Source organism: Cetorhinus maximus, chromosome 5 (assembly GCF_964194155.1).
Source record: "Cetorhinus maximus chromosome 5, sCetMax3.hap1.1, whole genome shotgun sequence".
NCBI lineage: Eukaryota > Metazoa > Chordata > Chondrichthyes > Lamniformes > Cetorhinidae > Cetorhinus > Cetorhinus maximus.
This window is the reverse complement of record NC_135883.1, coordinates 99,689,630-99,703,794: the sequence shown is the minus strand read 5'-3', so window position 1 is coordinate 99,703,794 and position 14,165 is coordinate 99,689,630. Positions and strand designations below refer to the sequence as shown.

Below are 14,165 nucleotides of genomic sequence, written 5' to 3'. Positions count from 1 at the left end.
TGAGAACAGATGCAATGGAGGCGAAGGAACTGAGAGAATGGGATGGAGTCCTTAGAGGAAGCGGGGTGTGAGGAGCTGTAGTCGAGGTAGCTGTGGGAGTCGGTAGGCTTGTAATGGATATTGGTGGACAGTCTATCATCAGAAATTGAGACAGAGAGGTCAAGGAAGGGAAGGGAAGTGTCAGAGATGGACCATGTGAAAATGATGGAGGGGTGGAGATTGGAAGCAAAATTAATACATTTTTCATGCATGAAGCCGCACCGAAGTAATCGTCGATGTACCGGAGAAAGAGTTGTGGGAGGGAGCCAGAGTAGGACAGGAACAAGGAATGTTCCACATACCCCATAAAGAGACAGGCATAGCTGGGGCCCATGCGGGTATGTGGGTCATGAGGACTCGAAACGTCAACTCTTTTCTTCTCCGCCAATGCTGCCAGACCTGCTGAGTTTTTCCAGGTAATTCTGTTTTTGTTTAAGATAATTAGTGCCTGCAGAAGAGAGAGCACTCACTGTTGGGTTGTGAGAGGGCTAATGTGGTGCAGGATCCTCATATGGGTGTTTGCCGCCAACCTCACCGTTGCCGTAGGCATGGTCTATGTCTTCACCAGTCAGCCCGATGGCATACTCCTCAGGGTGAGTGTGGAGCTTAATGTGGTCCATTCCACCTCGGCCTGGGACCGCTCCCTGTTGTTGTGAGCAGGCTTCTCCTGCATGAAAACAGTGGGAGAGAGTGTGATCAGGACACATGGCACTGTGTGGAATGTTTGTGTGGTGAGCAGAGCCATGGATGGGATGAGGATGTGAGCTCCAGAGGATATGAGCCTGATGGAGATGTGAGGGCGTGTGAGAGAGTTAGGGGTGTTATCCCTTGAGGTGTGAGATCCCTGTGGATTTGTGAGTGCCTGAGTGGAATGTGATGAGAAGAGTGACTTACCCTGGCGGGAGGATGAGATCATTCATCCTCTTTCAGCACTGGATGGTTGTCCTCTTTTACAGGGCATTGGCCCTGACCACCTCTGCCACCACCTCCCATGCTGGGTTGGTGACCTTGCTTGCAGGCCTTCGCTCAGAGCGGGGGAAGAGGGCATCGCGGTGGGCTTTCACTGCGTCCAGTAGGCGCTCGAGGGATGCGTCGCTAAATTTGAGGGCAGCATATTTCCTCCCTTTGGCAGCCATGGTTCCCAGCAGCTTCCTATCCCATGAAGAGTGCTCGCTCTGTGTAGGGGCGGCCTTTAAATATGTCTCCCGGTTTACTAAAGCCTGAGGTGATGGTGGGGCCGGTGAATCAGAGGCCACCCTGTCAGTGACCCAGTGTGTTTCCCGGGAATGCATTATTAATGAAGTGGGATGCGATGGGAATGGGACAATACAGCATGAAAAGCTGTCATTGCGGCAGGAGGGTATAAAGTCCTTCTTCCCGCCCACTAATCTAGGGCAATTCCGACCTCTTAGTTGACAGCAGGAGGCCAACGTGCACCCAATGTTCCAAAGACCAGGAGCTGATTCCTGCCCATTCCCAGTCCTTTGCATGGTGCAAACAGATTAGCATATTCAAGGGGCCCATGTGTTGAACCTGTACTGCAGCAGGAGTACTGAAACCTGAAAAACTATCAGCTTCCTCATGCAAACCAATGGCAGTTAAAATATGCTGATGCTTAACCACCCATTTGGTGATAAAATCTAATTGCGTCAGAGTGATAAAATTGCCAAAGCAGTCAGTGTAAAACTTGCCAAAACATGATGGAAATGAACAAAACTGGAATCTAACACCTGCACAATGATGACACACCAGTGCATTTCTGATTGGTGCCTATTGTGTTTCTGCAAACCAGAAGCCTATATTTAACCAATGGGACAAGCAGAAACTTTTGAACAAGGTGTGGCTGAGTATTGCAGACTTTGTTTCTCATGTAACCCACAGATACCAGGAACTTGCTGGTTGTGTACAAAGAATAATCATAATTTGACCCGATCTATCATTAGGAAACGATTTAGAAACGCTCCGAAGCATGGTTCTGTGCAATGTGTTTCTCATGTTGAGCAGCTTATCGATCAATTCACTACTTGCTTGTGACATTCTTGATGACAATACCAGGGCCCCAGGAGATATCATCATTGGTGGTCTTATCTCATTACATGAAAAGATTATAAGTGTCAAAAAACCAGAGAGTCTAAAATGTGCAGGGTAAGTGACTGATTTAAAACATAACAAAAGGAGTGATATATATTTAATGATAACTTAAGTCAGTGTAATTGATGTGAAAAATTACTGTTCTAAATTAAAGTATTTTTATACAATACTACATTTGCTAAAGCACAGTGATGTAAAAAACATTGTTAAAGTGCAGGACTGGAAGGGAAAAACTTTTGCACATTATAATGCATGCCATTACACAGGTAGATATCTTGTACCATTTAAGATGCTGTAGTCCTTTTTCTTAAAGCTCTTTGGTGTTATAATAAAATAATAAATTTAAATAATAACAAGAATCCTGATGCACTGTTTAAAATTATTGAAATAATTTTGCTTTACGGTAGAAATGAAGTTGTACCATGTTAAAATAAAAAGCCATTAGATCAAACCCACTGAATGCCACTGACACGTGTAGGTATTTATTGGTTTAGGTCCCCTGAGCAACACAAAGTTACATTGGGCAGCACATTTTCATGCCATTCACTGCTGTGATCCATCTGATCCTAAGACATTTTATGACATTATAGCCTTCACTTAGACTTAGATGACTTAGATGAGGGGAGTGAATGTACTATTGCCAAGACTGCGGATGACATAAAAATGGGTGGAAAGGCAAGTGGTGAGGATAACACAAGGGGAAGAATTTTCCGGTGAGCGAGCGGCAGGGGCGGGGAAGGGAGGGGTGGGGGTGGGAGGCGAGGGGGGTGGTGGGGGGTGAGTGGGGGGTGAGTGGGGGGAGGGGAGGGGAGGGGGGTGGAGGGGAGAGGGTGGGGGGGGGCCCGCTCGCCGACACATAAAATGACGCGCAGTGACATCGTCCCAACGTCACTGCGCGTCATTTAGATTCTTAGTTCGGTGGGCGCGCAGCCGACTCAGCTGTGCGCCGGCCAAATTGTCAAAGGCCTATTAAGGCCATTTAAATAGTCATTAAAACAATTAACAGGGCTGCGATTGGCGGGCAGGCGAAGAGCCCAGGCGGCCTTCTCACTTTCCATGGAACCTCATCCACTGGTGGGATAGTTTCATGAAGGTTTCATTAATTAAAAAATTTTTAATCAAAATTCGTGAACATGTCCCAGCTCATGTGGCACTGTCAGATGAAGGGACATGTCTTAAAATATTTCCTTTTCTTTATTTAAATTTTTAATCCTTAAACTAATCTCCCTGAGGCACCTCTGTGGTGCGCCGACCTGTCCTGCCCACCCCCACACAGCCCCCACAACGGGCGGAAATTACTGCCCAAGGAGTCTACAGAGGGATATAGACAGGTTAAGTGAGTGGGCAAAAACTTGGTAGATGGAATATAATGTGGGAAAATGTGAGGTTATGCACTTTGGCAAGAAGAATAGAGGAGCTGAATATTATTTAAATGGAGAAAGACTGAAGAAAGCTGCAGCACAAAGGGATTTGGGAGTCCTTGTTCATGAATCACAAAAAGCTAGAATACAAGTTCAGCAGGTAATAGGGAAGGCAAATGGAATGTTGGCCTTTATTTCAAAGGGAATAGGGTATAAAAATAGGGAAGCCTTGCTAAAACCATACAAGGCACTAGTTAGGCCACATCTAGAATACGGTGAACAATTTTAGTCTCCTTATCTAAGGAAAGATATACTGGCATTGGAAGCAGTCCAGGGAAGGTTCACGAGGTTGATCCCACTAGGTTGGGCCTGTATTATTTGAATGGAGAAAGCTGCAGCACGGGGATTTTGCGGTCCTCATGCATGAATCACAAAAAGCTAACATACAAGTTCAGCATGTAATGGGGAAGGCAAATGGAATGTTGGCCTTTATTTCAAAGGGAATGAAGTATAAAAATACGGAAGTTTTGCTAACCTGTACAAGGCACTAGTTAGACCAGTTTTGGTCCCCTTATCTAAGGAAAGGTATACTGGCATTATAGGCAGTCCAGAGAAGATTCACCAGGTTGATCCTGGGTATGGAGGGATTTTCTTATGAGGAGAGGTTGAGTAGATTGGGCCTGTACTCATTGCAGTTTAGAAGAATGAGAAGCAACCTTATTGAAACATATAAGATTCTTAGGAGGCTTGACAGGGTAGATGCTGAGAGGCTGTTTCCCCTTGTGGGAGAGTCTAGGACCAGAGGGCATAATCTCAGAGTAAGGGGGCACCCAGTTAAAACAGAGACGAGGAGAATTTCTTCTCTCAGACGGTAGTGAATCTGTGGAATTCTTTACCGCAGAGGGCTGTAGAAGCTGGGTCGTTAAGTATATTCAAGGCTGAGGTAGACAGATTTTTAATCAGTAAGGGATTTAAGGGTTATGGGGACAAGGCAGGGAAGTGGAGTTGAGGATTATCGGATCAGCCATGACCTCATTGAATTGCAGAGCAGACTCGATGGGCTGAATGGCCTACTTCTGCTCCTATGTCTTATGGTCGTCAATGAATGTGTGGTTCAATAATATTCTGGAACACCCATGCTTTTGCCATAGAACTGAAGGACACCATCTTTTGTTTCCCATTGGACACATCTTATTCTTTGTGAAGCCATTCAACCCACGGAATCAACCACATTGGTGTGGGACTTTTTGGCCTTACCATCCTTTGTAAGCTTTCTGCCCTTATTATGAACACAATTATTGCTACAGTACTTTTAAAATTCTCATCCTTGTCTTCCAATCCCTTCATGGCCTTACCCCTCCCTATCTCTGTAACCTCTTTCAGCCCCCAAAGCTTCCAAGATATCTGCATTCCTCCAATTCTCCTCTTGCATATTCCTGATTTCCTATGCCGTATCATTGGCGACCATGCTTTCCGCTACCAGGACAATAGACTCTGAAATTCTCATCCTAAACCTCTGTCTTTTTATCTCTCCCCTCATATCAGATGCTCCTTAGAGCATACCCCTTTGACCAAGTTTTTCACTCATCTGTCCTATTATCTCATTATGTGGCTCCGTGTCAGATTTTGCTTGATAGTCACTACTGTGAAGTGCCTTGGGAAGTTTTACTATGCTAGAAGTGTTCTATAACACAAGTTGTTTGTTATCCTGGATGGCAGAAAATTGGAAGAGGCAAAACAGCAGCAAAAACTTCAACAACCACCCCCAATCTTTCAGAAGTCAGTGGATGAGGGGGAGGGGTGGGCCCAAGTCAGGTGCTGATAAGTGATCATACCCAGTGCATAGGTCTATCGGCCAAGACTGATCTGAGCAGCAATGCAGGAAGAGACTTCTCTCGATAGGCTGTTAAAAATCTTCACAGCCTCCTGGAGTATGTCCTGTTGCCTCCTGCACCATGGAGTCAGGATTTATCAGCAATTTTCTGTTGTAGGGTGTTGGTTGCAGTTCAGTAGGTCTGAAGAAGTCTTCATAGTAGGTTAACTATACATTTCTATTGACTCTTAAAACTATTTACATAGGGTACAGGCTAGGGCCCATTTTCATGCTTGCTGGTAAACACGGCTCTGTCCATAACTCAACTGTTCCTGGGTGCAGGTCCTGCGCTCTCTTACATCACTCTGTGGGCTGTACTGCATTCAGTCCCACATTAACCCTATATGTCCCAGACCCTTAAACTGCACTTTCAAAGGCACCACAGCCCCTAATTCTTTTAACTACTGGATACTTGCAGTTGGCTACAGGTAACATCAACTGCACATTGCAGTCTGTAGCACTCAGCTGCCTTAAATGGAGCAAGCACTATAAGTAAGTCAGTAAGAGTGAGCAGCTGTGGTTGGCTTCCTTTGCATCACAGAATCACAGAATCTTTACAGTGCAGGAGGCCATTTGGTCTATTGAGTCTGCACTGGCACTCTGAAAGAGCCTTCTACCTAGTCCCACTTCCTTGCCTTATCCCTATAACTTGCACAATCTTTCTTTTCAGATAGCAATCCAATCAAACCTCCCTCCACCACCCTTTCAGGAAGTTCATTCCAGACTCCAACCACCCTCTGGTTGAAAACATTTTTCCTCACGTCACTTTTACTCCTTTTACCAATTATTTTGACTCTGTGCCCTCTAGTTTTTGATGCTTCCTTGAGTAGGAAGTTTCTCACTATTTACCCTGTCCATACGCCTCAGGATCTTGAATACCTCTATCAAGTCTCCACTCAGCCTTCTTTTCTCCAAGGAAAGCAGCCCCAACCTCTCCGATCTATCCATATAGCTACAGTTCTTCATCCCTGCAATCATTCCTGTGAGTCTCCTCTGTACTCTCTCCAATGCCTTCACAACCATCCTCAAGTATGGTGCCCAGAACTGGACACAATCCTCCAGATGAGGCCTAACTAGTGTCTTATACAAGTTCAACATGACTTCCTTACTCTTGTACTCAATGCCACTTATAATAAAGCCTAAGATACTAAATGCTTTATTAACTCCTCTCTCAACATGCCCAAGGTCCCTCTGTTCCTGCACCTCCTTTAGAGTTTCTCCCTTTATTTTATACTGTCCCTCCATATTGCTTCACCAATGCAGCCCAAAGTATGAAATATGATAAATGGGATAAATTTAATGCAAAACAAAATAACCTGCTTTCTATTCATTCTTCACACAAATGATCACACAGAGTACTGCTCTTAAACGAAGACTAAGCAGCTTCCATGCGGTGCTTTCCTAGTGGCCTCAGCAAAGCTAATGAAAGGCTACTGTTCCACATGGAAAGATCCATGAGATGTTCGCACATATAAGGGCCGAGCTATAGGCCAGTGCACCTCAGCTATTGCCAGGGTAGTCTGGCGCAGCTGACTTGCTGGCACAATGGCAGGTTTTGAGTTGAGAAGGAGCAAAGGTGCTGACATTCTGAGAGAGGCCAACATGTACCACTCCCCTTGTGCTACTGCTGTTCCCATGAAATCGGGCCTCAGTACCTCCATTGAACTGTGGACTAGGTTACAGAAGATGAGTGGCTGCCATTCAATTGATCAATCTTTCCATGGTGCAACTGTTTGAGCTTCCAACTAAGCTGTAAAGCTTGCTCGAATAGAGTTCTATTGTAAGGTCTTGGCTGCAATGCTCCTGGAGGAGACCACATGCTCCCAAGTAAACTGCAGGCTCTGAAGCCAAAGGAAATGACATTACCTGGGCAAGAAGTGGACTCCTCCGTACTTTCCATCATAATTTTTTAATTCTTTCGCATTTGAATATCTCATCATATAACTGCTTGTGCGAGAACAACAATTTTCTTCTCATAACCAGAGGACCCCAAGCTCTGATACTTCCTCTCCTGGGCTATTCCAGCCTTCAGTTCCTGCTGCTACCCACTGATACTGAGCATCTTGATAGAATGCATAACAGTGCATTCTCAGGAGAAATGTCCTCCTCTAAGATATCTTCTTAAGCAGAAGCATTCTGCTGCCAAGAAAGACCTGGAAGAAAGAGAAAAGGGACAAGAGATAAGGTGGGAGATGGAAGTTGGACATTTGCAAGGCCAGGATTTCCCGTTTGGTGAGCGGGGGGCGGGGTCCACTCACCATTGCGTAAAATGACACGGGATGACGTCAGATGGAACTCCCAACGTCACTCTGCCTCATTTCAATTTTCAGGTCGGCGGGGGCTCAGCCGAATCAGCTATGCACCCACCGACCTGTCAATGGCCTATTGAGGCCATTGACAAAGTAATTAATGTAATTAGTGGACCTGCCCATCCAACCTTAAGGTTGGCGGGCAAGCCGGGAGCCCTGGTGGGCATTGGAAAAAGCATGAAACCTCATCCATGGGCAGGATGAGGTTTCATATATGTTTATAAATTTTTAATAAAAGTGAAACTGAAAGTGATGGACATGTCCCAACTTATGTGACAGTGTCACATGAGGGGACATGTCAGGGAATTTTTTTTTTTCTGTTTTTAACATTTTTTAATGTGTAGCTGATCTCCCTGAAGCAGCACTTAGCCTCAGGGAGATGAGTGCACTGTTTTGCGCCCATGCGCAAAAGAGCGCACCCTTGGCTCAGGGAATCCCCCCGCCCGCACAGGGAATGCATAGCGTTTCCTTGCGGATGTCACACTGAGTGGGCCATAATTGGCCCGCCTACGTAAAATGGCGGTGTGCCCCCAATTGGGGGCGCCGATTGGAGGCGCGCCTGCATGCGCCCGCTCCTGAACTTCCTCCCCGACGGGGGGAAAATTCTGCCTGAAAGTCACAGTCTTGAGAATAGACCCTGTCAGATAAATTAAAGTAAAGCCAAAAAAATCATGGTGGCTAGTTGCCCACCTTGTCTCCCTTGCACCTAATTTGTCGAATTAGCACCCTGTGCTAAATTGGAGCTAAAATATTGGGATAAAGGAAAGATCAAGAAGTCATGTACCAAAGTTACACAGGCTTCCTATCTAAATGCAGAATTTTGCCCTCGGATGGCGGGTGGGCCTCACTGGCTCGGCGGTGGGCGGACGGCCGACCCCCACCACCGAAATGGGGCCCGCTCCCATTTTGAGTCAATTAAGCCAATTAAGGCCCGCCCAGCAGGCTGCCTGACAGGAAGCGCTATGTGCTTCCTGTGCTGGGGGCGGGGGGGGGGGGGTGGGGGGAGGGATTCCCCATCTGTCAAAGTGCGCTCTTTCGCGCATGCGTGGGAAAGAGCGCACTGCTCCCTGAGGCAAAGTCCTGCCTCAGGGAGATTAGCGACAGGTAAGAAAAGTCAAAAAATAGAAAAATTAAAAAATTATTAACATGTCCCCCTCATGTGATAATGTCACGCGAGATGGGACATGTTAATAAAAAGAACATAAACTTTATTAGACTTTTTAAAAACAGACATGAAACCTCATCCCGCCAGTGGTTGGATGGGCAGGTCTTTAATTATCTTAATTAGCCTTAATTGGCCATTGACAGGTCAGCGGGCGGACAGCTGATTTCGCCGTCTGCCCGCCTTCCTAAAAATTTAAAGGGACTGGGATGATGTCGGGGGTTCCTCCCGACGTCATCCTGCATAATTTTCCCGTCGGCGAGCAGGCCCCGCCCCCAAATCGCTGACGGGAAAATTCAGGCCTAAGTTTCAATAATAATTGGCATCACTTTCTCTTGCCTCAAATTTTCCATTAATTCTTAAACAACTATATTCTGATGAAGAGTCATACGGACTCGAACATTAACTATATTCCTCTTCGTAGATGCTGTCAGACCTGCTTAGTTTTTCCAGCTATTTTTGTTTTTGTTTCAGATTTCCAGCATCCGCAGTATTTTGCTTTTATGTCATATAACATGTTTAAAGGACAGAAAACTGTATTTTCAGAGGAATGAGGTGCTGAGGTTTTTAAAACAACTATGCATAGAGGCCACTGCCACAGAAATGTCCAGGAAACTGTGATAACTTGCTTATAACAAGTTTTAAAGTTTGATTCGTCTTAATGGAGGAAAGTGAGGCGGAGAGGTGTAGGGAGACTATTCTAGAGCTTAGGGCCTAGGCAGCTGAAGATGTGGCCATCAAAGGTGGAGCGAATTAGAGGAATGCACCCAGAGGAAGCTACTGAAATGGAAGGTCAAGGCCATGGAAGGATTTGAAAACAAGGATGAGAATTTTAAATTTGACTGAATTTTCTTCTGTGTCTTTTATCTCTTCATTAAACCTTTGATTTGAAGACTTAATCAGCAGCTAGTTGGAACCATTGTCAGCTACTGAAGAGGCACTCTGCTTCTCCCAGCTGCACATTCACATTGTTAGATTTTTGATCGACAAGGGAGTCAAGGGTTATGGAAGGAGGCAGGAAAATAGAGTTGAGGCCACAATCCGATCAGCCATGATTTTATTGAATGACAGAGCAGGCTCGATGGACTGAGTGGCCTACTCCTGCTCCTAATTCTTGTGTTCTTGAGTTCATTCAAGTGACCATCTTGCCAGTTAGTACAATGTATTAATTGTACATTAATTCTGTCTAATTGAATGGTGGGCATTAACTGGGAATTCACTTAAATATATACGGACTCAGATGGTGTTTGTGATTAGGAGGCATACTCTTGTAATGTGTAACACCACAAATAAATGATTAGAAAATTGTATAAAGATTGGCTCCAGTGCTATCGTTCACCAACTGACTTTCTGGAATATTATAACCATGTTATGTTATGTGAGCTCATGGCAAGTGAAATGCTGAGGCATTTGAAAAACAAAAATGGACCTTGCAATATGTGTAGGACTATAATTTATTCTGGCCTTTAAATATTCCTAATATGCGCTTCTGCTACCTTATCCAATACGGTAGGTGGCGCACTTTTGGCCAGAAATATGTGCACTCTTCCAGTTTGCCATATTGGGAGCTAGTAAGCCAAATTTCAAGGTCAATGAGTTCAAACCCCATTCCAGAGATTTGAGCATGTGATCTGTAATGCAATATAAAAGGGTGCTGCATTATTGGTGATGCTGACTTTTGGATGAGACATTAATCCACAATGTCTCCATAATGATCCATAATTAATCCATAGTCTGCTCTCTCCGGTGGATATAAAAGATCAATTGACACTAATTGAAGAATAGTGTCAGCTCTGAAGAAAGGTCATATAGACTCGAAGTGTTAACTTTGTTTCTCTCTCCATAGATGCTGTCAGGCCAGCTGATTTTTTCCACATTTTCTCTTTTTATTTCAGATTTCCAGCATACGCAGTATTGTGCTTTTATGGTAACCTGGAGGCCCAGTCTAATGTTCTGGGGGCAAGGGTTCAAATCCCACCATGGCAGCTGGTGGAATTTGAGTTCAAATAATAATCTGGAATTGAAAAGCTAGTCTCAATAATTTTGACCATGAAACCATTGTCAATTGTCAAAAAAACCCATCTGATTCACTTCTGACATCTGCCATCCTTACCTGGTCTGGTGTACATGTGACTCTAGGTCCACAACAATGTGGTGACTCTTAACTGCCCTCTGAAATGGTGTGGCAAGTCACTCAGATAAAGGGCAATTAGGGATGAGCAACTAATGCTGGCTTTGCCAACGACATCCACATCACATGAAAGAAAAAAAAAACTCATTGGGCAGAATTTTCTGCCTGTCAGGCTGGCGGGCCCGATCCAATATATGGCGGGTGGGGAGCCGATCCCCGCCGGAGAAGCGGGCCCCGACACCATTTTAAGTGGGCGGGCCAATTATGGCCCGCCCAGCGTGACATCTGCCAGGAAGGCTATGCGCTTCCTGTGCGGGCAGGGGGGGATTTCCCAAATGCGAGAGTGCGCTCTTTCTCGCATGCGCATGAAAGAGCGCACATCTCCCTGAGGCTAAGTGCTGCCTCAGGGAGATCGCTGACAGCTGTATAAACTTTAAAAATAGAAAAATAATAAAATCCTTAACATGTCCCCCTCATGTGACAATGTCGCATGAGATGGGACATGTTAATAAATTTCACTGAAACTTTAATAAACTTTTTTAAACCCTACATGAAACCTCATCCCTCCAGTGGATGAGGTTTCATGTTTTTTCAGAAGCCCGCCAGCCTTAAGGCTGGACGGGCAGGGCCTTTAATTGTTTTAATGATCCTGTCAATGGCCTCAATTGGCCATTGACAGGTCGGCGGGCAGACAGCTGATTTCGCTGTTCTCCTGCATTTCTGAAGATTTAAATGGGGCGGGATGATGTCGGGGGGTCCCCCCAACATCATCCCGCGTCATTTTGCCGTCGGCGAGCGGGCCCCGCCCCCTGCTCGTTGACAGTAAAATCCAGCCCATTGAAAGCCATGATCAGAATAATAATAGTTAATGATCATGTTGTTGGAATAATACCATATATTCAATGCATTTATCTGATAATCTACCATTCTTGTTTCCATTTCTGTTACTGTCTGATTTTCAGGTATGACGTGCGAGGATTGGTAAAAACCATTGCCTTGATCCACTCTATAGAGATGATAAATAATTCGACTCTGTTGCCTGGAATCAAACTGGGATATGAAATTTATGACACTTGCACGGACCCTACAAAGGCACTGAAAGCAACCTTGAGATTCCTTTCTAAATCCAACTCTACAGACAACTGTGTCAAAATTCAGTGTAATTATACAGATTATGAGCCAACAGTAAAGGCAGTTATAGGAGCTGCTACCTCAGAAGTTAGCATCGCTGTTGCAAGGTTGTTAAACATCCAACTTATGCCTCAGGTAACTATGTTTTCTTCTTTGGATCTAGACATTTTTTATTTTGCTGTAAAATTATTTTAGTATTTACCCTGATTAGCGTATCTCATAAAGTCTTTCCGTATTCTTGTACATAGGGTAATGCAAAGCGAGAATTGCGTAACAAAGTGGTAACACATTCATAAGTTCAGATGACATAAGAAAATAAAAATTTAGAAAAGGGAAAAAGCAACTAGGTCAGTAAACCTGTCCTTTTATGTAGAGCATAAACTCTACTATAACCCTCAATAACCTCTCTTTCTAGAAATACATCTATACACTTATATTTTGTGGTAACTTACTCCAAAGCTGTTTTTCTCTCCATTTTCCCCATTTTAAAAGTGTTAAATATTATTAGTTCTGTAATATGTCAATGCTTGGCCCTCACTCTTACAAGTGTTATTCTACATAATGGCCAAGATTTTGCAGTCAGCAAAAAAGCAAGGCCACTTGCTGATGACCTCGAAAAAGCTGCACTGAGAGATCTCATGTTCTCTCTTAAAAGATTTTTTAAAAATTAGTTCTCTTGACATATAATTGATTGCAACAGTTTTTAATGGGGATTCACAGTGCCAAACAGTCATCACACTATCCAAACAACCAATCACATTCAAGAATTTTCACAGATAGCCAATCAGGAAATAAAAAGTATGAAAGATTAAATCTTTTTTTTTTACAAATTTCACAACAGGTAGAATGAAGATTGGGATATACAAAAGGGATTAAGGTTGAAACTGAAATATCGTTATTTTTTCAAAATCATTTAAAAAATCTAATTGACCATTATGGAGACCTTTAACAAAACTTCCCAAATATAAAATTATTTTTTCAGGACCATGTTGGTTGCTCAGCAATAGTTATTACTTAGATTACAGTTAAAAAGTCAGTTACACCTGGGGGGGAGGGGGAGCAGTGAATGTCAGAACACACCTTCGGGATTTCCCTGTTAATCTGTGCTCATGCTAAATCCTGAAGTTGAGGGCAGATTTGAAGAGTTAATAATGGCAAACACTGATACTTCACCATCAAATATTCTACAAATTTCCAGCCCACAGAGTTGCTTTCAGTTTTATGAAAATGTGCAGAAACCCACAATTTTCTGTGGTTCAATTTCAATATTATTTATTATGATTCATAATGCCATATGATGGGCTTTTATTTCACTGAATGCTACTAGGAAATAGCATCCTTGTGTGTTATATAGACTGTATAACATGCTGATTTGATCACATCCCTATACGGAACTTGCAACCTTCAGAATTGAAATATAACCTGGTATGATACTATTTGCCCCTGTAAAAATTGTCTCCCTTTTTCACCAGCCTGACCGATGTTTTATGGTTGCGTTTTTTATTTACAGTATCTTGGACATATCCTGTTCTTTTGTGTGGCACATAATCTTCAAATGAACAGTAATGAGATCACGCAGTGTTATTTGTTTGGAAAGTAAAGCCTTCTTTGTAATTGCCAGACAAAGAAAAAGTATTTTTTTTCTTTTCATTAAGTTCATTTATCACTGCCCATTCTGAATTGCTCGATATTTCTATATACTTCAAATTATGTTTTGTAACATGCTGCATTTGGAATTTACGAAGCCATTATGTTCCTACTAACTGAAAAAGCAAACAAAAAATGTTTGATTGTTGCAAAAAGCTACTTGCACTGAATTCATAGTTCTCTTCATAGGAGATCCGATAGGGTGGGTGCTGGGAGGATGTCTCCTCTTGTGGGTGAGACTAAAACTATGGGACACAGTTTATGAATAAGAGGTCTACCTTTTAAGTCAGATGAGGAGAAATCTTTTCTCTCAGAGGGTCGTCGGCCTGTGGAATTCTCTTCAGCAGAAAGTAGTGGAGGCTGGGTCTTTACATTTATTCAAGGCTGAGTTAGATAGATTTTTGATAGACAAGGGAGTGTA

At 43.6% G+C, this 14,165-nt stretch overlaps 1 protein-coding gene across 1 annotated transcript in view; it reads left to right on the top strand.

Annotated features, from left to right (window-relative positions):
• Positions 1-1,930: 1,930 nt before the first annotated feature.
• The window catches only part of gprc6a (G protein-coupled receptor, class C, group 6, member A), a 35,335-nt gene continuing 23,100 nt past the window's right edge, over positions 1,931-14,165 (top strand). Inside the window, exons 1-2 of the mRNA XM_078542221.1 lie at positions 1,931-2,184; positions 11,929-12,232. Coding sequence (XP_078398347.1) covers positions 2,009-2,184; positions 11,929-12,232 — 480 coding nt within the window. The 5' untranslated portion in view covers positions 1,931-2,008. The remainder of the gene's footprint in view (positions 2,185-11,928; positions 12,233-14,165) is intronic.